General features: G+C 43.8%; 1 protein-coding gene across 1 annotated transcript; it reads right to left on the reverse strand.

Moving 5' to 3' along the window:
• On the reverse strand, positions 1 to 25,377 carry UGDH (UDP-glucose 6-dehydrogenase). Its single transcript, XM_088482989.1, has 12 exons — positions 25,074 to 25,377; positions 16,751 to 16,919; positions 12,757 to 12,858; positions 12,040 to 12,240; positions 11,553 to 11,750; positions 10,537 to 10,684; positions 7,575 to 7,669; positions 6,146 to 6,276; positions 4,652 to 4,785; positions 3,919 to 4,010; positions 3,430 to 3,540; positions 1 to 459 (listed from the first exon to the last, which is right to left on the reverse strand). The coding sequence occupies exons 2-12, from the start codon at positions 16,910 to 16,912 to the stop codon at positions 349 to 351; spliced, it is 1,485 nt and encodes a 494-aa protein (XP_088339115.1). The 5' UTR covers positions 16,913 to 16,919; positions 25,074 to 25,377; the 3' UTR covers positions 1 to 348.

Below are 25,377 nucleotides of genomic sequence, written 5' to 3' on the forward strand. Positions count from 1 at the left end.
GCACCTTATCACTTTTCACTCTATCTCCTAACTGCTTAGTAAATAGACCCCCTAGTTATATATGGTTATTAAAAAGAAAAAAAAATATTCCGTTCTAGTACAAAGATTTCTGTTTGGTCTTCATAATTGTGGGGTTGTGAAAGCTATATCCCAGAATGTGCAGTGGGGAAGGTGAATTATTTACAAATAAATTATCTATTGATATGTAATGAATTATCAACCATGCAATGTACCTATAAGAAAACCCCTTGTTGCCAGGTGAGTATGGAGGAATACTGCAGACATACTGGACAGTCCACATCCATTACACGTTCATATACTTGTGACCTAAATTGCTCTCGGCACAGTCTATACTCTGGCCTTCTTGAGAGGTAGATCTGCCAGACTAAACTTGGGCATGTCGGCTGTCGGTGTGAATGGGATTCTCTTGGTAGCCACCTTTTTCCCAATGGTCTCAACCTGAAATGTAAAAGAAGCAGATTAGATAGCAATTTGCAATCAATATAACTGTAAGCCAGGGGTGGGGAACCTTTTTTCTGCCAAGGGCCATTTTGACATATATAACATTATTTGCGGGCCCGGTGCAGGCCATGCCCCCTCCATGTGATGTCGCCTGGGGAGAGGCCACAATCGCCAGCAATACCCGGAGCATCCTGAGGATGTTCCAGGGAGCTGTAAGGGCAGCGGTGTGACAGTCTGAAGCTCCAGGCGGCACTGCTACATAGATTCTGGCTGCAGCGTGTCATTCTGGGCACCGTGCTAGCCAGATGAGTCTAGCAGAAAATGCGCTGAGGGCCAGTCCAAACAGTTCCGGGTGCCTTAAATGGCCCCCCGGGCCTGAGGTTCCCCATCCCTGCTGTAAGCAGATACTACAGGGTTTTTATTGTTGTATTATTAGAGGAAATACCTTCACTTAGCCTGTAAATGGAGATCATTATGCTTAACATGGCTAGACTGATAAAATAATACTGTAATGGTGCGTACACACGGTCAGATTTTTCTTCAGATCTGAACGATAATGATTTAAAAAATCGTTCATATCTGAGAGAAAATCTGACATATCTGACATGCCTGAACGATGAACGATGCGCGTTCCCGATGGTCAGATAACGATATCTGACATCTGATGTGTTTGCAGTCAGACTTGGACGATTCCATTCACTTTAATGCAGTCAAAAATTGTTCAAGCGTTCATCTGACAGATCTGACCGTGTGTATGCTCCACTACTTAGTTTTACTATGTGCCATATCGTGGGCTCTAATGTATCTGTTTTTTCCCCCAGACTCTTTAACTCCTAGTACAGTACTTATTTTCCTATATATTAAACTACTGATGAACCTAAATTAACAGGAAAAGATATAATAGAGTACACATATCCAAGTTATTATTAATCATAAATCAAATTTGACCTCACATAATCGGTTAGACTTATTTTAGGAGTCATGCATTTGTAATTATAATTAGCCATTGTCTGTAACCGCAACAAGTGGGCATTCTGGTTTGCAGATTTCCCTTATAGCATTGTTGAACGATGGGGAATCATTTTATATTTGCATGTACAGCACAGATCAATAACCGTATGACTAGGAGGAGTACTGTTTGTAATTGTTATGTGCAAGGAGCAAACAGCACAAATAACCAGGATTTCTGTTTGTACTACATCCACAATATCCACACCAGCAAGCCAGAGTCATTTTTAACTTGCTGCCATGTCTTCTAAGGCACTGCATAAAGCAGAGCTTCCCATACTCCACCATTACAGTCCAGGTTTAAATCACATTAAGTGAGGTACTAATTAAGTCACCTGTGCTTAAGCATGGATATCCTTAAAAAGTGGACTGTAATTGCAGCGTTTGGGAACCTCTGGCATTAAGAATTATACTGTCAGCCAGTAATGCGGACTCCTGTACTGGAGAGGATGCAAATTAACGTAGCAAATACACCTGGCAAGTCTCTCGGAACAAGCCAAATTAAACAGTTTTAATTGCGCTCATACTTTTCTTAAAATGGTTTCAAAGAAAATAAATAAAGTTTAGCATGGATTGTGTAAACGTTGATGCAATGTTCTATTAGAGTCTGGCGTCAGTCAGTAGTCAGCGCCTGTCTTTTCTGCTGAGAAGAAGCAGAGTTTAACCTATTCCCCTTGGTCAGTGATGTCCAATTGCAGAATGACTGCACAGTTACACCCATGTAACAGTCTGCCTCACACACAGGGCGGGTTCATCATCTTTGGCCGGGACTACTCTTTATTTGGAAATGTTTCACGCCCAGAAAACATGAGCCTGGAGTCATTTTAATCTTATGAGCTTAGTAAAGTTATTAAAGACAAGAAAACATTTAGACGCTTGAAAACGACACCAACGTTAGGGCAGCTATCCAAGGATGTTGCAATCCCGATATATCAAACCCCAATAAATAAGATGGCGCTATAATAGTCTTGTACAAATAATACAAAATAGATATTAAGGTTATCAAAAGCCAAGCGTCCTTATGCCGTGTTGGCCACAATTGCACACCAAATTGCAGCAGTAAGTTGTGTTCACTGGGAAATCCCAAACGTTTAAGTCTCTCACTGGTAGCATATGTGCCAATACATGTTAGGCATATATTACATACACCCATGCTTTTAATGGTTTATTTTATGCTATTAAGTCTCAATAAAACTTATAGAAGGTCTCAAATACATCAGCTACAACCCTCAGACCCCAGATACTTATTTATTTGGACCATTGTTCAGATAAACTATTTGTCCTTTATCAAGGATGGGTTTTTAATCCTTATTTCTTACTTTACTAACAAAATACTGCACTTAGAATCGCTCTCTGTGGTTCTCGAAATGATGCATGTTGAAAGTATTAGGTGATCTGCTGCCATAATAAACAGTGGGCCTGATTCAGACTCGCAAGCGCTGAGCGCTCGCAAGCGGGTTCAATGTTGGCCCAGTAGGCATGCGCACGACGGAGGAGGTTCCGTCGTGCGCATGCGCGAGACCCGGATAGCGACGGGCAAGCTGTCGCTCTGGGTCTCGCTACGAAGGGGACGTGCTGTCGATGTTGAGTGACAGCACGCCCCCTTTGGTGGGCGGGCCGGGGGCGTGGCTGCCCAGGCGGAGGCGTTCCCATGGGAACGCCTACCGTCTGGGGCCGGCCCCAGGGCTTGCGGCAACGAGACCCTACCACAACGGTCTCATTGCAAGCCTGATGGTCTTGACCATTGTCCTGGCCGCTCGTTACAGCTATACGAGCGGACAGGAGGCTGCTCTAAAAACGAAGGACGGCCCGGACTCAGAGCGAGCGCTCTGTCAGAGCGTCCGGCTCTGAATCAGGGCCTGTGACCCTAATGTTTATGCCACTCGTTACTTACAAGAGTTTATACAGAATATCACTTGTGCATTAAGTGGTGAAGAATGTAACCATGGATATAGGTACCTGGAACCCAATGTTCTGCAGCTCGCCATGGAGGTCATCTAGAACCCTCCTCCCATCAAATATAAAAGCTGGTTTCAGCATCTTGGCGTGGATACGATGAAAATCCAACTCCTGCCAAGAGGAAAACAAAGACGCTTTTAGATGACAGCTCACAAAATGTTGTCAGTGTTCACAAAACTGATATGCCAAGGGGATGTAGTCCCCACCCTGGCGGTCGGGATGCCAGCGCTCAGAATACCGGCTCCAGAATCCTGACCGCCGGCGTTCAGGGAAGGATTAGGTTTAGGCTGTGGAAGGGGGAGGAGGGGAAGAAGGGGTAGGCTATGGGAAAGGTGATTTAGGGGTTAGGCACTTATCTACTTGTGTCGGGATTCTAACAGTTGGGTTGCCGCTGTTGGTATTCTGACTGCCGGGATCAGGTACCCAACCCATGCCCAGGCATACACCCCGGCCCCAATGTCACGCTACATACAGATGTGCTCTGCTCACCTTAAACATGTCCCACTCCGTGCAGATAACCATAGCATGGGCGCTCTCACAGGCTTCATATGGGTCTGTTGATATGTGCACCAACTTATCCACTAAACAGAAGAAATAATATGTATATTAATAACCATTGTCTCAAAGTGTCACATCCATACCCCCAATATAACAAAGACTTGTGTGCCAGCTGACAGGCCCTTGCTTCTGCAATAGTACTGGAGCACATCCCATCAGAACAACTGGATAGAGTTGTACATATGGGGTCACAGAACCTTGCAGACTAATATTACTCAAGTTTTCTGGGTTGGAAAGAGTCACATCTCATCGAGGTTCAAGGATTTACTCTTGTAATTACCCACAATATGTGAGGCCACACAACCTGCCAGGTTCCAAGAGATCCTGACGCTTAGCTGACTCTCCCCCATGGGGTTCTGTGCCTCAGCAAGCAGCGCTAATAGGCCAAGTCCAATGATAAGGTTATGGAGAATAAGGTGAAGGTTCATCAAAACTTCTAAAGAGGACAAGAGGAGGTGTCGCCCATATCAACCAGATTCTTTATAGTAGATAACTGGAATGTCTTCTTTAGAAGAAGGTTTGAGAAATCTTTCCCCAAGTGCCCTCATGCTCCTGTAGAACATGTTGAATATGAGAAAACTAACAGCGGTCATTGCAACAACCAGCAGTTATTATCCGCCCTATGCTATATGTGTCCTGCTGGTTTCTGCATCTGTGCACCTACCCCTGTCATCAGCAGTCACTCCAGGGAGGGACAAGTCCATGATGATTTGCTCTCTTGGTACTTTGGGGTCAAAGATGTGCAGCTTGGCGCCTTCATCCATGAGGTATTTACTAATGTAGATACTGGAGGACTCTCTGGAAACAAGCCGTATTCATACACAAGTTAAAATTTGGATAAACATAGTATATTAAGAAACAAGTCATTTTATCTTACAGTTCCATGTCAATGTCAGACCAATCACAATTACTTTCCTGGTGTGAGGCTAATGGGGCCCTTACATCTTCAACGGATTGCCCCAATTCCCCGTTCTGCCATCCCCGGGGTTGGAAAATCAGGAAAATGCAACATGTTGGATAATCGGTTCCCATAAATGGTCGGTATCGGCAAGTCAGGGATTTTTAATGTGCTGTTTTTCTACCATCCACCGATGGATCGCCTATCATGGATGCCTGTGAATCTGCATCAGCAGAGTGGGGAATCAAGCCGTAGATGTATGGGCTGCATTAGGTGCAGGTGGGTCGCCACGTCTGTGTATATCATTTTATACTTCCAGCATGCGTAGGACCTTACAGAGGAATTAAACTCTTGCGTGACGGCGGATTTTCCCTTTCATGTAAGTGCTTCTTCCAATCAGGTATGTTTGTGTGTTGTGCTCGGATACAAGAGCAGAAGATCCAATTGTTCTGTGCATTAGATTGGTTGATTTCCATTGCTGTGAGATACAACCAATGTGCCTGGAGTTTGCCTATAAGTACAAGGGGCTCATATAGCGGAATGCTATAAGAAATAAGGAGTATTACCTTTATCTACTATATTAATCCTATTTTTAAAAATGATTAATAAAAGAAAAAAAAATGGTTACAAGATTTATGCTAAGTGGCTGATGTGGAAGGAGTTCTATGCCTATCTGCGTAGTATATTGGTCGTGAAATCACCCTGCCCATATATATGCACCTAGGTAGTCTTTGGTAATTCTGGGGGAAATGCATCAAAACTTTTTTTTAGAGTGGTGAAGTTGTCCATAGCAACCAATCAGCTACTGGCTAGCATTTATCACATTCTATAAAATGATAGACAGATCTGGATTGGTTACTATGGTCAACTTTCCATTTGTCCAGGGTGCTACATCTCCCCCACTGGCACTCGTGTCTTCCTGCACCAGCAGAGGCAAGGTGTGGGAGGTAGTATTGGCCTAGTACAATTATTTCATGTTCACATAACTGCAAACAGATGCAATCTGGCAACCAGAAACCTATGTGTGGGGAAACTATGATTTGCGGGTGGCTACGGGCAGGTGTAAATGGCAGATGATGACAGACGCCAGCAGTAGCAGATTGTGATTGCCCATTTTATGACTCTCTCTACATTAGCCCCTTTGTCATCAGTTTAACATTTCCAGATTTTTGAGTGCATGTCTTAATGGGGATCCAGAGGAAGACATTACTACCCACACAGAAACAGCACCGCAACGATTTCGGCATCATAGTTTATTACCGTGTGTCTCCGGTGTCTTTTTTGAATGCAAATCCCAGGACAGCAATTTTTTTGTCTGCCACCGTGTTGAAAAGACAATCAATGATCCTGGAGGTAAACCGTCTTCTCTGGTACTCATTCATGTCTATAACCTGGAGTGCGAGAATAAGGACCAGTTCAAATGTGCGGTGTTCAGTTCAAAGGCCAGTGGCCAGATATGCACACACACACAAAGCAAAAAACAAGAACAAAAAGCAACAACCAACAAAGGACCTCATTCAGAGCCGTTCGTAAGCGGCCGTACGCTCGTTCAGAGCGATGTTCGCCCATCTGCGCATGCGTACGGTTTGGAATACGCATGCGCGAACCAGTCAGTGCGGCCGAAAATCGTTTGTTCGCTAAATAGCGAATGCCTGCTATTTTGAGTAACAGGAGGAGGCGTATGTGGGTGGTAACAGGGGAAGGTGCTTGAAAACGGGGAGTGGAGATCAGAACGCAGGCGTGCTTAAAGGTCAAAGCGGGCGTTTTATGGGTGTGCATAATTAACAAAGCAGCGTCAGCGACCACGTCACCTGGTTGTTTTATAGTCAGAACTGCTCGCAATATAGTGGTAGGAAAAACCAGCCACAAGAATAGCGAGCAGTTCATACGCTGTTCGATGTACTCGATTAATCAAATAAATAGCGCACATGACGTATGATGCGAGCGGCCAGGGGGCGTATTTTTCAAATAAACGACCGCATGTTTTGTTCGCTCGTTCAGACATAGAGGCGGCAACAGACCGCAAGCAGCGAACGGTTCATTTGAATAGCCACCCCCTTTTTCTGAACGAGCGAGCGCTAATAGCGTCCGGCTCTGAATCAGGCCCAAAGTGTATAGATTTCTCTTTCCCATTACACGAGGCAGGAGAACAAAATGTCAGCTACCATTCTATTACTCTGTAAACAGCAATCTTTCAGATCTAACTTGCATTAAGGAGGGTCTAGCACAGAGAAGGAGTTTTGGTTCTGCACAAGAGTCATTCACATATTGCTCATAAATGAGCATCAACCGGAAATACCAACAATATATGATAAAGTCCAATAAGGAAAGCAAATTTACCTGAGTCAATAGTGTCATACTGAGAACAAGAGATAGGGAAGAGAGACTCTTTGGGGTATATACACTAAACTCAGAGTTTTTAGGAGCGGAGATGTTGCCCATAGCAACCAATCAGATTCTTATTAACATTTGACTAGCACCTTCTAGGAGATAATAGCTAGAATCTGATGATTGGTTACTATGGGCAACATCTCTACTTCTAAAAATTCTCACTTTAGTACATATACCCCTTTGTTGAGCCACTCTTTGGTAGAATTGTTAAAACGAGGGTCTAGCCAGAATTACTGCAAACATAAAAAAGGTACTGTAATATCCCAAGCGCAGCAGCAGGGCACAGAAGAATATGTACCTGTTGCCAGTATCTTGCTACTTCGTGCAGATTCAAAACTTCACACAAATAAACCAGATTCAATACATCTTTCTGGAAGCAGCTCCCACCAAAGCCTGTAACAAAGTAAAAAGCAAATACTGTACATAGGATATTTAAAAAAATTTTTTTAGGCAACACATAATACCACTTCCAGATAAATCCCCGGCTTCAACCCGGCTCGGACCTGGGACATCGAGCACGGTTTGAAGCTGGGCTACCCCTTTCACACTGAGAGGGACGACCCAGGTTATTTCTCTGGGTCGTCACCCTTCACACCGGACTTGGGTCTTGCAGTGACCTGGCCAGTGGGCACTTGGAGATTCTCTCATCTCCAAGCGCTACTGTTCCCGGCCAATCAATTTGTGTTAAGCGTGACCCGGGTCATCAAGTTTAGCCGAGTCGTCGACCACAGTTGCAAGTCCTGGGAAAAAACCTTGCTAGCGAGCAGGGTCACGGACCTGGGACTGTCAACCCGGGTCACACCTTTCAGACATACGCCTGACACGGGTTGACGCGCGTTCGCACACAAAAACCCTGGTTTTAGGCGTAAGTCTGAAAGTGGTTTAAGTCTGCCGAGAAATCTTGGTTATCCATTGACCTTGGAATATTTATGACCATCTGCAAGCAGCAGCGTTACCACATTCAGCTTCATTCTGTATGCGACGGATCTGTCTGAGAACGTACCATTGTCTATTGCTTATATGTGTTTCAAGCCTGAGTCAACACATTGGCCCTTAATATTAATCAAGGTTCTACTTGTGTTCGGATAATAGGATGAGCTGTAGACAAAGATCATATTTAAATAATTATATATATATATTTTTTTTCAAAAAGATGTCCGGCAGCGCTATCCGGTCTCAGGGCCTGATCCACTACAGATCGCAGCTGCGAATACAATAGCGATTACGCATGCAGTCTCACTGCGATAGTATGCTAATCCATTGAGATCGAGAAGCCGTCGCAGCATAACATTAGGAAGCCCACTTTACCTTACACACATCTGTAGTGTTTAGCAAGACTGCAAAACCATCGGTACAACCGCAGCCTCACGGACACTTGCACAAGGTCTGACCTTACTCAGAAATTGCTAACTTCATCGCACGCAATGAGTCCTCAGGCTGTGTACGGCATCGCAGTGGCTAATTTATACATGTTCCAGCAACGGCATTGAAATGCACGCCTGCGTTTTGCCAAATCCCCCCCCCTCCCACAAATGGCACTTCCTGTCAATAACTCTGCGATGGGTCTGCGCAGTCCCGATCGCAGTGGCTAGCACGCACACGTGCGTAATAGCAGTTGCAATCGGCAGTGAATCAGGCCCTCTATTCATGTTACCAATCTGTTTTTAATGATCTAGGCCAGTGGTTTCTCAACTCTCAAGTATTCCCAGCAGGTCATGTTTTGAGGATGTATATCTATGGAAGCAGGTGGGATAATTACTGACCCTGCAAAATACAACTCACCTGTGCATGCAGGGCCGGCGCTAGGCTGTGCTGCGCCCAGCGCAATATTGAGTTGCCGCCCCTTCCCTCCTCCGCTCCCTCCCCCATAGCTTACATTATCCCTCTATTGCCAGGCGGGTGGGAGGGAATTTCCTGCGCCCTCCGGATACAGTGGCGCTCCGGGCGACGGACCGGCTTGCCCATGCCTGGAGCCGCTACTGTGTGCATGATTACAGAAATCCACAAAACATGACCTGCTGGGGGTACTCGAGGATTGAAGTTTAGGACCCCTGATGTAGGCCACTGCTTTGTCCATTTATTCTATAACCACTGACATGCTATAATGCTGCTATTGTTTGCTACACAGCAAATATTTTTTTACCTTGTATTGCCCCTTTCATATCACTGCTTTGATTCGTTATTATTCATGGTGAGATATTGAAGTTGAATGCTCTCACTTATTTTTAGGTTTGGTTCTAGTGCAGAGGTTCCCAAACTCCGTCATCACAGTTCAGGTTTTACAATGTCCATGCTTGAGTCCAGATGGGCTAATTAAGTCACCTGTGCTCAAGCAGGGATCTCTTTATATTTTTATGTAGATGTTGGAAGACATTTTTATGCCCGATTAATAACCTTTCACCCCACCATCTATTGCAGAGCATTCTGCCCACACTCATCTCCCCCATCACAGCAACAATAGACAACCCCAATCCACTCTCCTCACAAAAGACTCATGTTCTTAGGGTTCCTTACTCCATTTCCCCTACTTACTACATTGCCACAATTCACTTATTTTATTCCCTATGAATACTGAGAACGTCAGCTGAAATGCCAGGCTTCATTAGCCCTTTATAGAGTTTTAGGCAGCCTAATTATAAACTGATTAAAGTACAATTTGTTGCAAGTTAAATATTTCTATACAGGCACAAGATTGTAACTGGTACACAATCCAAATTCTCTTAGAGCACAGGTTCTTAAACTCGCTCCTCAGGGCCCCAAACAGTGCATGTTTTCCAGTTCTCCTCACAGAATCACAAGTGAAATACTTAGCTCCAACTGTGGATCTTTAAAATGTGTCAGTGAGTAATGAATACACCTGTGCACCTGTTGGGTGACCTGGAAAATGTGACCTGTGTGGGGTCCTGGGGACCGAGTTTGAAAACCACTGTCTTAGAGGAAAGCTAATACCCAGTTATAGGAATAAGTAGGATTTATACTAGGAAGATAAATCCTAACTGCACCTGATGTACAAACACACTTTTTTACAAATGACATTTGAGACTAATCCTGATAAAAAATCTATTACATGCAGGGCTCTTTATATTGTTGTACCAGTTAGCAATGCAAGGCTTAGGTCAGGCATGAATACAGCAATAATTAGGCCATGTAACAAAATACCCGGATAACTACCCATTAGAAAACACCATCTACAGTACAGAAACACATTTGGTACAGAACATAATAAGCCAAATAACAGAAAAAACAGGGAAGATATTTACCTACGCTGGCTTTAAGGAATTTGTTTCCAATTCTTTGGTCCATTCCAATGGCCCTGGCCACTTCCTCTACATCTGCACCCGTTGCCTCACACAAAGCACTGATGGAATTAATACTGCTGATCCTCTGGGCGAGAAACGCGTTGGCAGCCTAAATACAGTACAGCAGGGACTAAGTAATCACATTCAGTGTAAATGACCAGTTCATGCCAACTTCAAGGGGCTCATTTGTTTTTCAGGATGCTAGATTAGCATAGATCAGCTCCAGTATGTGATCTTTTTATGCAATATGTTCTTACAGACATGTGCGTTTTGCTCTTGTGATATATTCCATTGGAGGGAAATGTATCAAAGAAGTGAGACTCTGCAACAGGCAGAGCCTCTATATTACAACCATCCTGACAGATTGATTTGGAGAGTGCATCAAAAAAGGCAGCAATGCCGTGACATACAGCAAGTCCACTTTCTAGAACTAGATGCTTTAATGGACAAAGGGCCTGATTCAGAGCCGGATGCTCTTGAAGAGCGCTCGCTTTGAATCAGGGCATTTTTTTTTCTTTTTGTTGCGGCCTCCTGGCCGCTCGCTAAGCTGTGGGTGACCACCCATAGCTTTTGCGAGCGGCAAGGTGATGGTCGCGATGGTTGCGACCATCGGGGCTTGCGACGAGACCCTTGTGGTAGGGTCTCGTCCGTCGCAAGCCCCAGAGAGCTTCCTGCTCTAACAGAGCTCTCCACTGACATCACTGGTGATGTCAGTGGTGCCTCCCACAAACGGCAAGCGTTCCTTCAGGAACGCCTCCATTTTGTGTAGCCACCCCCCCTCCCCACCTACAAAACGGGGCGAGCTGTCGATCAACATCGACAGCTGCCCCTTTTATAGTGAGTCCCGGAGTGAGAGAATTTCTCTCTCGCTCCGGGGCTTGCACATGCGAGCAGCGTGTGCACAGTACCCCACCATCGACCTGCTTCCGAACGCTATGTGCTCGCGAGCGGGTCTGAATCAGGCCCAAAGTACGTACCAGTTTAGAAAGCTCCGATGACCAAGTGTTAGTGGTTATAATTTTTTCCGAGGGGACCCAGTTCTCGTAAACCGCACACAGAGCACGCACAGCTTTTTGCCCCTCTGGGGTCTCATCTCCACCAATTAACACACGGTCAGGATTCTTAAGATCTTTAATTGCCGTCCCTTCTGCCAGGAACTCGGGGTTAGACAGCACCTAGAATCAAAGGGAAATGATACAATTAGTACCAATGCCAAACCACCACCTAAACCTCCAACAGATAAGATATAGAACTAACATTTGTATAAAACGCACATACTATGACAAAGCTACTCGTAAGAAAAGGATAAAATAAAAAAAAAGTGTATTACATCCTGCCGGAAGATTATAGCATCAAGGTGCCAAGTAATTAAACCAACTACAAAATTGTATCAGAGGTTTCAGTGATAGAAATGTATGGCACACATACCAGCAGAGATAGGATCCTGCCCACGTGTACACTGACCTGGAGATTGAGATTAGGTTTTGTGTTGGCATCGAATATCCTCCGAATGCTCTCTGCGGCTCGCACTGGCACGGTGCTCTTTTCTGTCACAATCTTGTAACCATTTGAGTTCTGAACGATTCGTCGGGCGCAGGCTTCAATGTATTTCAGATCTGCAGCCCGGCCTTTGCCCATGCCATAGGTCTTTGTTGGGGTGTTAACCTGCGAGAAGGGTGGTGAAGATCAAATTCATTTTTCCTAGTACTAATTGTAAATGGCTAAATTATGATTATTAGAATAACTTTTGTGCAAAATGAGTCCCATTGCAAATGAAAGTTTGCGGCTCCGCTAGCACGGATCTCATGCAAAAATAACCCCCCTAAAAATGTGCCCTTTTTCGCTTTCAATAACTTGGCTCTGCAAAATTAAATCTTCTATTTTGCGCTGCACTCCATACATACAAAGCAAGGACAACCTCTCTGCGCCCATCGGTCGGTGCAAACTTCACATCCATCATCCCCAGCTGTCTCGCTCCACAAATGCATGCAGTTTGGTGGAAATAACCGGGCACGTTACCAAACATCATTCAGCCCTTGGCTTCGGCCATTTTGTCACCACGGTGACCTGGGAGCAGCTATAGTATGAATAGGCTCAGCTCACGCTTGCTTTGCTTCTGTGGCTTTTTTATTGCAGGTGGTCGGGAAAGTTTGCATTTTTAAGTACAAAAGAAATCCTTACGGAAATGAAGACCAGGTCCGCCTCTTGTATGGCTCCATCAATATCCGTGGAGTAGAACAAGTTTTTCCCTCGACAGGACTCAACCACTTCTTTCAAACCCGGCTGCAAATAAACAAAAAATACAACAAAACTGTATAAAAAGTGGGAAGACTAAACAACACTGTCCAAGCAAATGGATAATTAGCATTTCAATGTTCCCGTTACCCCACTACTCCTTTACCAATGACACAAATTAACAAGGATTGCAAAATGAACATAAAATGGACAGTACGAGCATCATCTCTGCCAGTGGCTGGGAAAAACATTCTGGGAGATGAAGTTTAACAACAAATACGGAACCTTCTGACAATTAACAATAAAGAATACAAATGCAAAATTCACCAACCTTTTCCACTGCATATATTTTATCAGTTTCCCACCTTCTGTTGACATGTACTAGTGCAGGGGTAGGCAACGTCCAGCTGCTGTGGAACTACATATCCCAGCATGCTTCGCCACAGTTTTAACATGCTCTAACAGCAAATCTCTCGCAGGGCATGCCTGGGGTGTGTCGCCGTTGCCTACTCTTGCATTAGTGTGTACACTATCTCCTGCAGGATTCAAAATATACTTTACTGTACCATGTTTTCTGCCTTCTGTGGTTTAATTTATTTTTATATACAGCATCTACAGTAGTTAGTTATTGTCATTGCCTAAAGCTGGGTACACACCTAAAGTTTGTCTGTCCAACCATGCAACTAGTTGATTGGCTTGAATGAAAATCTGGAAAGGCATGAAAGTAAATGACAATCAGGAATTTGCTCCCAAACGTGGGAAAATGGACAAAAACTGTTTGAACAAATTGTTTAGATCAAACATTTAACAAACTTGTCTGACGACCATTTTCATCTGTTTTCTGGCATTTAGGAGCAAATTGCTGATATCAGTTACTCCCATCCGTTACCAGATTTTCATTCCAACCAATCAACTAGTTGGATGGTTGGACAGAAAATCTTTAGGTGTGAACCCAGCATTAGGAAGGGACACAACACTGCTCTGTGGATAAAGTATTGTGCCGTAGTCATGGCAATAAAACAATTAGATCATATAAAAAGGCTTGGTGAAGAAACCACAAGAGAAAGCAATGCGTTAAGTAAAAACTGCAGGAAGACATAGCAAACCTATGAACTTGGTATGACTCTTCTGCAATTGAAACTTTTCTTGTACATGCATTAACAGTGTAGTCATCGGCCGAGCTGTTTGAACTACTGCCTGGATACGATATATCAGTGTCACTGTGCTGGTCACTTCCTGTAATCTTTATGTCTGAGTGGTTACAGATGTATCACAGTTCTGCCAGCTCAGCAGAGTACAGATAAGACCCCTCTAGTGGACATCCTTAAAAACACGCATTTCGGGTTACGTGAACAGCGCTAGAATTGTACTTTGAAATACAGCTATTTACTTGGCAATACCATTTCCTTACCGTTTTTACACAGTCATTAAAATGAAGGCAGCAGAACCATAGTCTCAAAAAGTATCAATTCAAAACAGGAATATATTTAAAAAGAATCGTTATTTTGTTCTATTTAGTTCATTTGGAATTTAAGGTAAACCTTTGGGAAGGATGGTGGCGTTTTTTGGGCGTTTTTTTGTATTCAGGTCACTCAAAAACTGCAATAACAACTGCAAAAGAAGTAAAAATGCTACATTCAAGGACGGGACAAGAAAGCGCAGTTATGCAGATTAAACTGTGGCTAAAATAAAATTGACTGTTCTCACATTTTTATGCATCTCAAAGACAGAACATCGAAGTCACATGACAGTGTAAACAGACAAGCACTAAGCAGGGGGGCATATTACAAGGAATGGAGATCACAGCAGGGAGGCTGTAAGTGTCAGTTCATGGTTTCTAGAACATTTTTAAAGAAAACTACTATGACATCCCCTGTGCTTCTTTGTGCGGTTAGCTCATTTGTGTTAAAAATGTAAAATATACTTTTACTTTGACAGTGGGGTGTGGACTGTGTGACCTGATTTTATGGCTGTGTTTATTTCCTACTGCAACATTCATTACAGTATATACAATCCTTTATATACATTTAGGCCTTCTCTGTAATCTTCAGTCATGTCTTTAGATCATCAGGCAGAGTTGTTTAGTTTCACTTTCTGGATACGACAACAAGCTGCTCTGTAGCTGCCTACAGCCAATGCTGAGCTGTGTCATATCCAAGGGAAACGACATTCTAATGTATACTATTAATTCACGGATGATCAGCACAGAGAGATGATATTACAGAGCTTTGTGGCACCTAACAAATAAACCGTAATGATGATAATAAAATAACAATGATGTGCTTGTAGTGGTCACTAAGTCTTCTCTCGGAATCAGCACCTCATGACCCTTTCTCACCCTGGAGGCTACTAAGACCCTCACCTACTCACTGGTCATCTATACATCGGTCTACCCTCTCCTACAAGTGCTACGCTGGCTCCCCATCCCCTTCAAAACCCAATTCAAGCTTCGCACACGCACTTACAAAGTCCTCACCCGATCCTCTCCTATTTACATCTCAGAACTTATCTCTCTTCACACTCCTGCCCGCCCACTTCACGCCACAAATGCAATGCCGTCTCTCCTGCCAACTGATCACTTTCTCCAACTCCCGCCTCCAAGATTTATTACCAAGCTGCTCCCTACTCTCCCCATCAGATGCTTCACCTCTGTGCAAAACTTCAAACGGGTGCTCAAGACCCACTTCTTCATTACAGCCATCCAGCTGTCATCCTAACACAGTGCTCCATGCTCCTTACTCACTGTCTACCCCATCTGTGTCACCCCTGTCTTTGTGCCTCTCCCATTTAGAATGTAAACTCTCACGAGCAGGGCCCTCCTCCCTCATTTGCTTCTCCTTCCCTTACTTATGCCATCATCTACTCCATACTCCCTACCACAGCGACTAACTCTTGGTTTCTGCCGCCCTGCTGCTTAACTGACTATTATGACCACTAATGCAGCAATGTTTAGAAACCATGCCCTTGTCCTGCAATGGGTTGTACTGTAAGGGGCAGTACTCGAAGTAGGGCAGTATACGGCGGTATGACATACCGCCACTTCCTGCCACCACTTTGTTTTGCCACATTAGAAAATGTACCAGCGCTGGGATCGTATATATGGGATTCCAGCGCTGGAACAGCAGCGGCATTGTGTGGAGATGTGTCCCCAGCGGGCAACATCTCTACTTCTAAAAATCCAGACTTTAGTAAATACCTAAAGTCACCGTTTTCTTGTTTTGTTCATTCTGTTTATGTACTTTGTTAGGCGCTGCAGAACCCTTGAGACGCTGTATAAATACAGGATAATAATAATGAATATGAACCAGGCCTCATCTTATTAGTCAGGCCGATCCTCTGTAACAACACAAGACACAAATATGCAGAGGTTATCCTGCTGAACCAGTCTATTCTTCTCTACTTCTGTGTGTACATATCTACCTTGGAAAAAATAGAAAGGTTAAAGTGAGGAAGAGGAACAAAACACACCATAAAAGTGCTAAAGTTCATTCTGCCAATATGTCACAACTTCAGAGCAACCGTGAAATACAGAACGTGGTATCCACAATATGTACTGTATATATTTATTACAGAGTGTAATGGTGACATTTTTCTATTTTCTGAAACAAAGACAATTCCTACTTATTGGTACAACAACAAAAAAAAAGAAAAATTCAATGTTTTAAGACCTCCATACATCAGCAATTGATTGTGTATAAAAATCTTTTCCTTTTTCAATCGATTGCAGACTGCAGAATGACCACAATCGATTGAAAAAGGGAAAGATTTTTATACACAATCGATTGCAAATTGCACGATTGCTGATGTATGGGGGCCTTCAGTCCAAGTTTTAACAATAAAACATGTCTACCCAGCTGAGGTAAACTAGCTAGACTAGAGCATCTCCATAGAGCATAAAGCCAGGAGTGATAAGCGACCACCGAGCGGCACAGACCATTACCTCATAGATAGGGAGCGTGTCTGAGTTCCATGCATTTATCCGAGATTCATTTACATCCACCACAGTCACCTTGATGTCAGGACACATGTGAGCTATGACGCTGCACGTCGGCCCCCCGACATACCCTGCGCCGATGCAGCAGATCTTCTTAATTTGAAACATTATTCCACTGCAAGTTAGAGGAAAACAGTTTGATGAGTTCTGAAATTACACACCGGGGTTAATGCATCTCTACCAGCAGCCGCTTACATTTACTGTTTTTTTTAGAATACACAAGTGATGTTTACATATGTAAAAGGTTGTAATTAAATATTACAATACATATGTGTAGTGCGTTATTTGTTTAGCCTGTGTTAGACTACTTTGCAGACACTCCACATTATCATACTCAGAAGTGAATGTTTAAGTGGATACCCTATACCCAGGTCAGCCTACCCCACCAGTGTAAAGCGTGCATTAAAGGAGATTTTATGAAGAATAAAAAATAAAAAAATTGGGTTGCCAGAAATATTAAGCGGGATATTCAATCACTGCACAACAATGAAAATGTTTCCGATGTGAAAATAGTTACTTCTAATTGATTTCAGCATGCAAAGAATGAATATGACATATAAAACTCTCAGTTAGCTCTGAGTTCCGATATATAGCCCATTTATGACGATGTAGGGGTATTCCTAGTGAAGTGGGCAGAATGGAGAGAATCTTACCAGCAATCTGCGTTCCGTGCAGAGGGGGCGGGGCCTAATGACCCAATTAAATGAATCAGTTATTTGTCCCCTCCCCTATTCATATATATGCGATTCACGAGATTACCCACACAAGATAACTATGGTGCACTGAGTGACAAGCATAGGGAGTGATTCCACCAAGACATTTCAGCAATGGCACAAAGATATCAGGGTAGGTGATCACTACTGTTGGACAGTGACAAGAGATGCCCCAGAAGAGGAGGACAAGCGACAAGCAAAGAGAAAGCACCCCCATGAATAGGCCACTATATTACATAGTACTTTCCTATGCTGTATGTTTGTTTCATATGCTGTATGTTTGTTTCGTTTTGTGTTCTTATTTGTGATTGATAGAAAATAAATAACAGTTGTTTTAATTCAATCAAGAAAATATCAGATTTTAAAATAGCTTTTCTCTATGACTATATTACTAATGTACATACAGTATAGTGCAAGTAGTGTAGCTCAAAAAATAGAGCTAGTAAAAACATTCTGAAATCATTTTAGTTTTTCTTGACCTCAAATTAGTAATGTATGACTATTTTTAGAAAGGAAACAAATTAAAAATATTCAATTGTTGTACAGTGTTATTGGCATTGGCCACAAGGTGCTGGCGTTGCGATTGTTTCTCTGGCACCTTGCAGCAATCAACATCGCAGATTTTACCCCTCACCCCCCCATAGATGTCGGGCTACCATATAAGTGGTGCAGTGCACAGCCAAACATCACTGCAAACTGAATACAGTCCTAGGTATTAGTTTCATGAATAACTTAGGGGGTCATTCAGACCCGCTCGCAAGCGGCAGTACGCTCGCAAGCTGGTCGATGTTCCCCACTGCGCATGCGCGAGACTCGGCGAGCGACGGGCTTTCCATCGCTCCGGGTCTCGCACCAAAGGGGGCGTGCTGTCGATGTTGATTGACAGCATGCCCCCTTTGGTGGGCGTGCCGGGGGCGTGCCTGCCAGACGGAGGCGTTCCCATGGGAACGCCTACCGTCTGAAGCCAGCCCCACTGACATGACTAGTGATGTCAGTGGGAGTGATTTTGGCTCTGATAGAGCCAAAATAACTCCAGGGCTTGTGGCAGGGAGACCATACCGCAGGGTCTCCGTCGCAAGTCCGATGGTCGCGATGGTCAAGACCATCGCGACCATCTTTTTGGCCGCTCGCATATGCTGTGGGTGGTCACCCACAGCTATGCGAGCGCCAGGAGGCTGCACCATTTTCATGGAGGAGGGCACTGATTCAGAGCAAACGCTCTGGTCAGAGCGTTCAGCTCTGAATCAGGCCCTTAATACAGTGTCACCAAAATAAGAATAGTTATTAAATAAGCACACCAATAACCGAGGTCAAACTTAAAAGTATCTATGAAAGTTAAAGATTCTGGTTTCACCCAAAATTTATCTAATTAGAATAAAAAAAAAAAAAAAAAAATTTCATTGACTCCAAGATTTAATATTATGGAATCCAAAGTGCGTATGTGTAAATTGCAGCGATTTGTTCAGTTTGGAGCTATGATCATAGGCTATTGCTAATTCAGCGTGTTGAGATGAATGAGTTTCCACCAAGTTTTTCAGCCATTTCTTTATATCATCTGGGAGATCTGCTTATTTCCATCGGAATGAAACCACTCTGGATGAAAATATGAAAGACGAGTCTAAACAGCACATAACGGTAAACTATAAAGATAAAACACAACTTTTAGTAAAATCTGAAGTAGGGCATGCACAAGCCAGCTAATTAAGGGCCTCTCTTTGGATATATGTATTGTTCAGAGGGGTCATCCCAGCTGACTTGTATATATTTGTGACTTGGGGCTCTATTTACTAAGCAGTGTTAGGAGAAGTGAAATGTGAAGAGTGATAAGGTACCAGCCAATCAGCTCCCAACTGTCATTTTTCAAACACAGGACCTCATTTAGAGCCGCTCGTAAGCGGCCGCTCGTTCGTTCCGAGCAATGTTCGCACATATGCGCATGTGTATGGGTTGTAAAACGCATGCGCGAACCAGTCAGTGCGGTCGAAATTTGTGTGCTCGCAAAATAGAGAATGCCTGCTAATTTGAGTGACAGAGTGAGGCGTTTGTGGGTGGTAACAGGGGAAGGTGCTTGAAAACGGGGAGTGGAGATCCGAACGCAGGCGTGCCAAAAGGTCAAAACGGGCGTTTTAAGGGTGTGCATAATTAACAAAGCAGCGTCATTGACCACGTCAGTTGGTTGTCTTTTAGTCTGAACTGCTCGCATGATTGCGGTAGGAAAATGCAGCCACAAGAATAGCGAGCAGTTCATTTGTCTTTCGATGTACTCGATTAATCTAATAAATAGCGGACATGACGTATGATGCGAGCGGCCAGGGGGCGTTTTTTTCAAAATAACGACCGCATGTTTCGTTCAGACATAGAGGCGTCAACAGACCGCAAAGAGCGAACGGTCAATTTAAATAGCCAGCCCCTTTTTCTGAACGAGCGAGCGCAAATAGCGTCCGGCTCTGAATCAGGCCCACAGCCTGTGAGATGACAGTTAGGAGCTGATTGGCTGGCACCTTATCACTTTTCACTTCTCCTAACACTGCTTAGTAAATAGACCCCTTGGGGCTCTATTCAGCAACAGTGACAAAGTTGCCCAGAATATTATCAGGCAACATCGTCACGATTTGTTATCAATTGTTAAAAGTTATGGCTACTATTCAGCAATATTTTTTGGAGGGACAGCGGTTGCGGTAACACGCCGTCCCTGCAATGTTACAGAAGGCATTGTTATCGGTTTCCGAAAACAATCCCTTCTGTTTCTGCTCCTGCGCATGCTCAGTCATTGCGCTCGGGAACAGTCTCCGTCCCTGCTTTGTGGTGACCGCGGACGGGTAAGTACATCTCCAGCCTGTCCAAAGTGATTGACATGTGTATACAGGCTTTACACTAGCCTGTATACATGTATATTTATGTACTATTACATTTAAAATGTATATATACACATTTTAAATATAATAGCACATGTATATTTATTTTAAATATAATAGCACATACATATAATTGTATACAGACTAATATAAAGCCTGTATGCACATGTCAATCAATTTCGGCAGGTTTAACATGCTCGAATTGGACTTACCGGTCGGCGGTCAACGGGAGGCAGGGACGGAGACTGGGCGGTGTTACACAAGGCTTATGGGAAAATTCCCCTCTGACCCTGCAGTTTTCAGGCAATTTTATGCATTTTCTTCATATAACACCATTTTGAGATGGTGTTATATAAAGTAATGATTTTTCTAGTATTCAACACTTTTTGCTTTGCTGAATAGCAAAAAGCGTTAAAGCACTGTAGAGATCAATGGCTGATCCCTACAGTGCAGTACTCTGCGAGATGGGAATTAATGGATAAGATAATTATGTTATCTTCTCCATTATCCCATTGCTGAATAAGGGATTTACATAAAAAAATACAGAAATCATAGTTTCCGCATTTTTTAGGTAAAAAAAATCATTGCTGAATAGACCCCATACACTTTGTACAGAATTACCAATTCCACAGACCTTTCAGTGTTTAAAGTGATTTCAAACAGGTCTGGAGTGTCTATAGTACAAAGTAAACTATTTATTAGCGGAGAGAACAATATTGGCTGATAGACGTACAGTAGGGGGAGATTTATCAAGCCTTCTAAAGAGGACAATGGTAAAGATGTCCAACAGCTCCTAGCTAACGTTTTATAGAATGTACTACAGACATGATAACTAGTATCTGATTGGTTGCTGTGGTAACACCTCCATTGTCCCCTTTAGAAAGTTTGATAAATCTCCCTTTTAGAGTCTGCAGGCCAGAAGTCAGAGCATGACATGACACTATACCTTCCTAGCCAGACCCCCTAGTATACGAGGCCACTGCTATTTGTATTAAAATATTAGCAAAAGTCTGGATAGCGACTAATACTTTATAAAATTATACAAGTCTCTTCTTACAAGCTGTTGGAATGATATCAGAAAGATTAGTCTGCCAGACACAAGTCACACCCATTTCTACATTTAATTATGGTCTGAGATTGATGAAAAGGATGTGCCACAGTCCTACACAAGGACCAGACACATTTGTGCCCCTTTCAGTGATAATCGCATTAGGACTGCATTAAGACCTATATGACAATGATAAGGCTGACCCATGCTGTTTATAGTGCTATATCCACACCCACTACTAATTATTATTCATCTGTTGTCCAGCAACATCTGGACATATATATAAAATGCCTGCAGACGGGTTTAGAAGCTACATTTTCCAGCACATGGTTAACATTAATATGGGATCAGTTTTAGGAGGAAATGTACGTCACTAGAGGGGGGCCCTGTCAGTACTTCTGTCTGCAGCAGTTGTGTAATCATTGGCTACTCAGAAATCTCTGCAGGGAATTGTGTGGGGCCTGATCAGTTACAGAACATACAGTGATGTAATACACATTGGGCAAAATAAAATTGTTCGAGTTTATATTACCCCAATTTTAGATTTATTCAGTGGCCCATACCAGCAGAATAGATCACTAAAATAGATTATTTAACCTGGACAGCGGCTCTTTCACAAAGGTGTAAAAACATATATATATATATATATATATATTTTTTTTTTTTTTAAATGCGGGTAAGTCATGTACCCTGCCAGGAGAGCCCCAGAAGTGTAGATGTTCCCGACACTGCAGATGTAGTAAATGTTGCCTTTCATTCACTCACTGAACAGTTCACAGAGGGAGCATTCACATAGCACCGGGACAGCTTCCAGAGTAACCATCATGTGGTGATGGAGAGAATTCCTGTGTTAACAGAGACGACTCCACTGGCCATATGTAGAACATCGAGCAACAATCTCTAACGCTTTAGCAGCTGTAGAACTACAAATTCCAGCGTGTCCTGTCAGCCAGAGCTGGTTGCCTAAGCTTAGTTTCAAACAATGCACCAAAGTTCAATAACAAAGTTATGGACCCAAATTTGATTACTACATGGAATAAATTCCCTCAATTCTTCATCCACCTATAATATCCATGCTTTGACGGTTATACATTATCTTCAAGTGGCTGGTTATACCCATGGCAGTGGAACCATATATAGGCCTGAAAAATCACACTGGTGCCCTAATTACGCCCATACGCTTTGAAAAAGGTCAGGGTTAACTTTCAACTATACCAGAAAGTAGAGTGTAACAAAGGTTTCTCTTAAGAGAAGTACAAAAAAAAAAAAATAGGACTACATTGGCCATACATGTTCCCTTCCAATCCCAATGCTAAAGATATAAAGAAAAATTAAAAAAAGTTATGTTAGGACCACTGCCCAGCTGTTAGCACAGTGGTTGGATGTCAGCAGGCACCAATGAAGCACATTACAGCAGACATTGGGGCATGTTGAGCATCCTCCAACAATATTTGCACCCTGACCAATAATGATTCTATTAATTTCTACAGGATCAATAACAGCCATTGCAGTAGGTTTGGGACCAGACTCAGGGGTTCATTTATCAACGAGTTTTATCATACGCACCGAGTGATAAAACTTTTTGCGCATGATAAAACTCATTGATAAATGAGGCCCTCATTATGTAGATGGTCAGTTTAATGCTGGTCACACACATAGCGACATTTTACCCAATCTGGCCCATTCCAACACACTGGAACGACAGATCATGTAAAATATGGCCAAACTGAGAGTAAATTGTGAGTCCCCACTCACGATCACGATGCGATGCGCCTCCCCGCGGGTCGCACATCGCATCGTCAGATCTGCAGTGCAGTAGGGCAGATCTGACAATCTAGGACACCATGCACTCAGGATACAGGAGAGATCGTTTGGACACCAAATCGTGTGTAGAACTGCCGGGGGGAGTTGCAAGGGAGATCGTACACATCGTGTGCAGATCGCTATGTGTGTGGGCAGCTTAAGGCCTAGATAATGACTTGGTGAATAGAAAGTATGGAACTAAAGATTAGGTAGGTTCACAGGAAACTCTTTGATGATGGACTTCTAATAACCACTCTTATGGTCCTGGCTAAAGGAATGAAGTGTAACGGTGGGATTCCTGCCATGGTGAGCCCAGGAAACATTTATCCCTGTTGAGATCTTCAGCAGCGACTACTGTGGTGAGCACTCTGGCAAATTAGATTTCTTTATCATTAATAATGTTTTCTACATGCTCCATTGTGACTATCAGGCAACTTCACATTCCCACATTAATGAAATGGTAAAGGTTAGGGGACATGTATGAGTACACTATCCAACCCTCCCCTCTTCTATACTGTAATTTAATAAAGAATTGTTTAACAGGAAACATCAGAGTCCAGCACACTCCATATGTACCAATCTTACATCCCAAGCACTGTAACACATCAGCATTGCCAGCATTGTACAGGCCACTGCGGAAGATCAAGTTTCAAGTGTTAAGTTAAAGATCACTCCAGAAAGAGGTTTGTCTATGGTTTCCTGCATCAGACACAGGAGTTATTCTGCTTCCTTGCAAAAGCTATGAGCTGATATGGAATCAATTAAATAGTGCAGCAACTTTGTGGGGAGGAAATCTAGCAGCAGACTAATGAACATCAAATAAGAACATCAAATCACAGAACATAGAAAGCCAATGAATCACTTGCATAGTATGGCACACCACCCCCTCCCCAATACACCAGAAGTCATCTGTTCAGAGAGTACAAGCCACCTGGGCTAGACTCAGTCATCCTGCAGTGCTCCCACTGCATAACCCCTCTCAGGTGCCCCCATTGCCACAGAGTATAAACTCACTCCTGCAATGCCCACATAGCCCTGCAGAGCCTACACTGCTCTACAGAGCCTACCCCACCTACTGCAGTACCCACACTGCCCCACAGAGAATAACCCACCTCCTGTAGTGCCCACAGAGCCTAACCCACCTCATGCAGTGCTCACACTCCCCCCCCCCCCCAGCATAACCCACCTCCTGTGGTGCCCACACTGCCCCACAGAGCATAGCCCACCACATGCATTTCTCACACTGCCCCACAGAGAATAACCCACCTCCTGTAGTGCCCACAGAGCCTAACCCACCTCCTGAGGTGCCCACACTGCCCCCACAGAGCATAACCCACCTCATGCAGTGCTCACACTGCCCCCCCACAGAGCATAACCCACCTCCTGTGGTGCCCACACTGCCCCACAGAGCATAACCCATCTCTCTACAGAGCCAACACTGCCCCACAGAATATAACAAATCTCTCTACAGAGCCAACACTGCCCCACAGAGCATACCCCATCTCCTATAGTGCCCCATATAGCATAACTCCTCTTCTGCAGTACCCACACAGATCATACCCCGTCTCCTGCTGTGCCCCACATAGCATAACTCATCTCCTGCAGTACCCACACAGATCATACCCCTTCTCCTGCTGTGCCCCACATAGCATAACTCTTCTCCTGCAGTACCCACACAGACCATAACTCATCTCCGGCAGTGCCCACACTGAGCATACCCCATCTCCTGTAGTGCCCCACATAGAATAACTCATCTCCTGCAGTACCGACACAGTGCATAACCCATCTCCTGCAGTACCCACACAGAGCATAACCCATCTCCTGCAGTGCCTGCTAATGATCACACTTACCTTGAGAGTGCAGGGCTGAGCGCACGAAAGAGTCCTCACACTGTATCTCACCACCGTGCCTGTGGCCGGGCCGGCATTGGCAGTAAATCCATACACCCGTTAGATACACCCACTGGGGAGGGGGATAGGCGGAGACACGAGTGGGTGTGGAGAGGAGGGAGGGAGCGGCGGATGGAAGACGTGGAGGGTGATGATGATGAATGATGATGATGTGAGGCGTGGTGGGTCAGAATGAATGATGTAGGGGGACAGAGGCAGGGGATCTGGTGGTGGAATGGGGAAGGGGATCTCAGGATGGTGATTA

The sequence above is a fragment of the Taudactylus pleione genome, unplaced genomic scaffold (assembly GCF_031769625.1).
Source record: "Taudactylus pleione unplaced genomic scaffold, aTauple2 ptg000302l, whole genome shotgun sequence".
In the NCBI taxonomy this organism is placed as follows: Eukaryota; Metazoa; Chordata; class Amphibia; order Anura; family Myobatrachidae; genus Taudactylus; species Taudactylus pleione.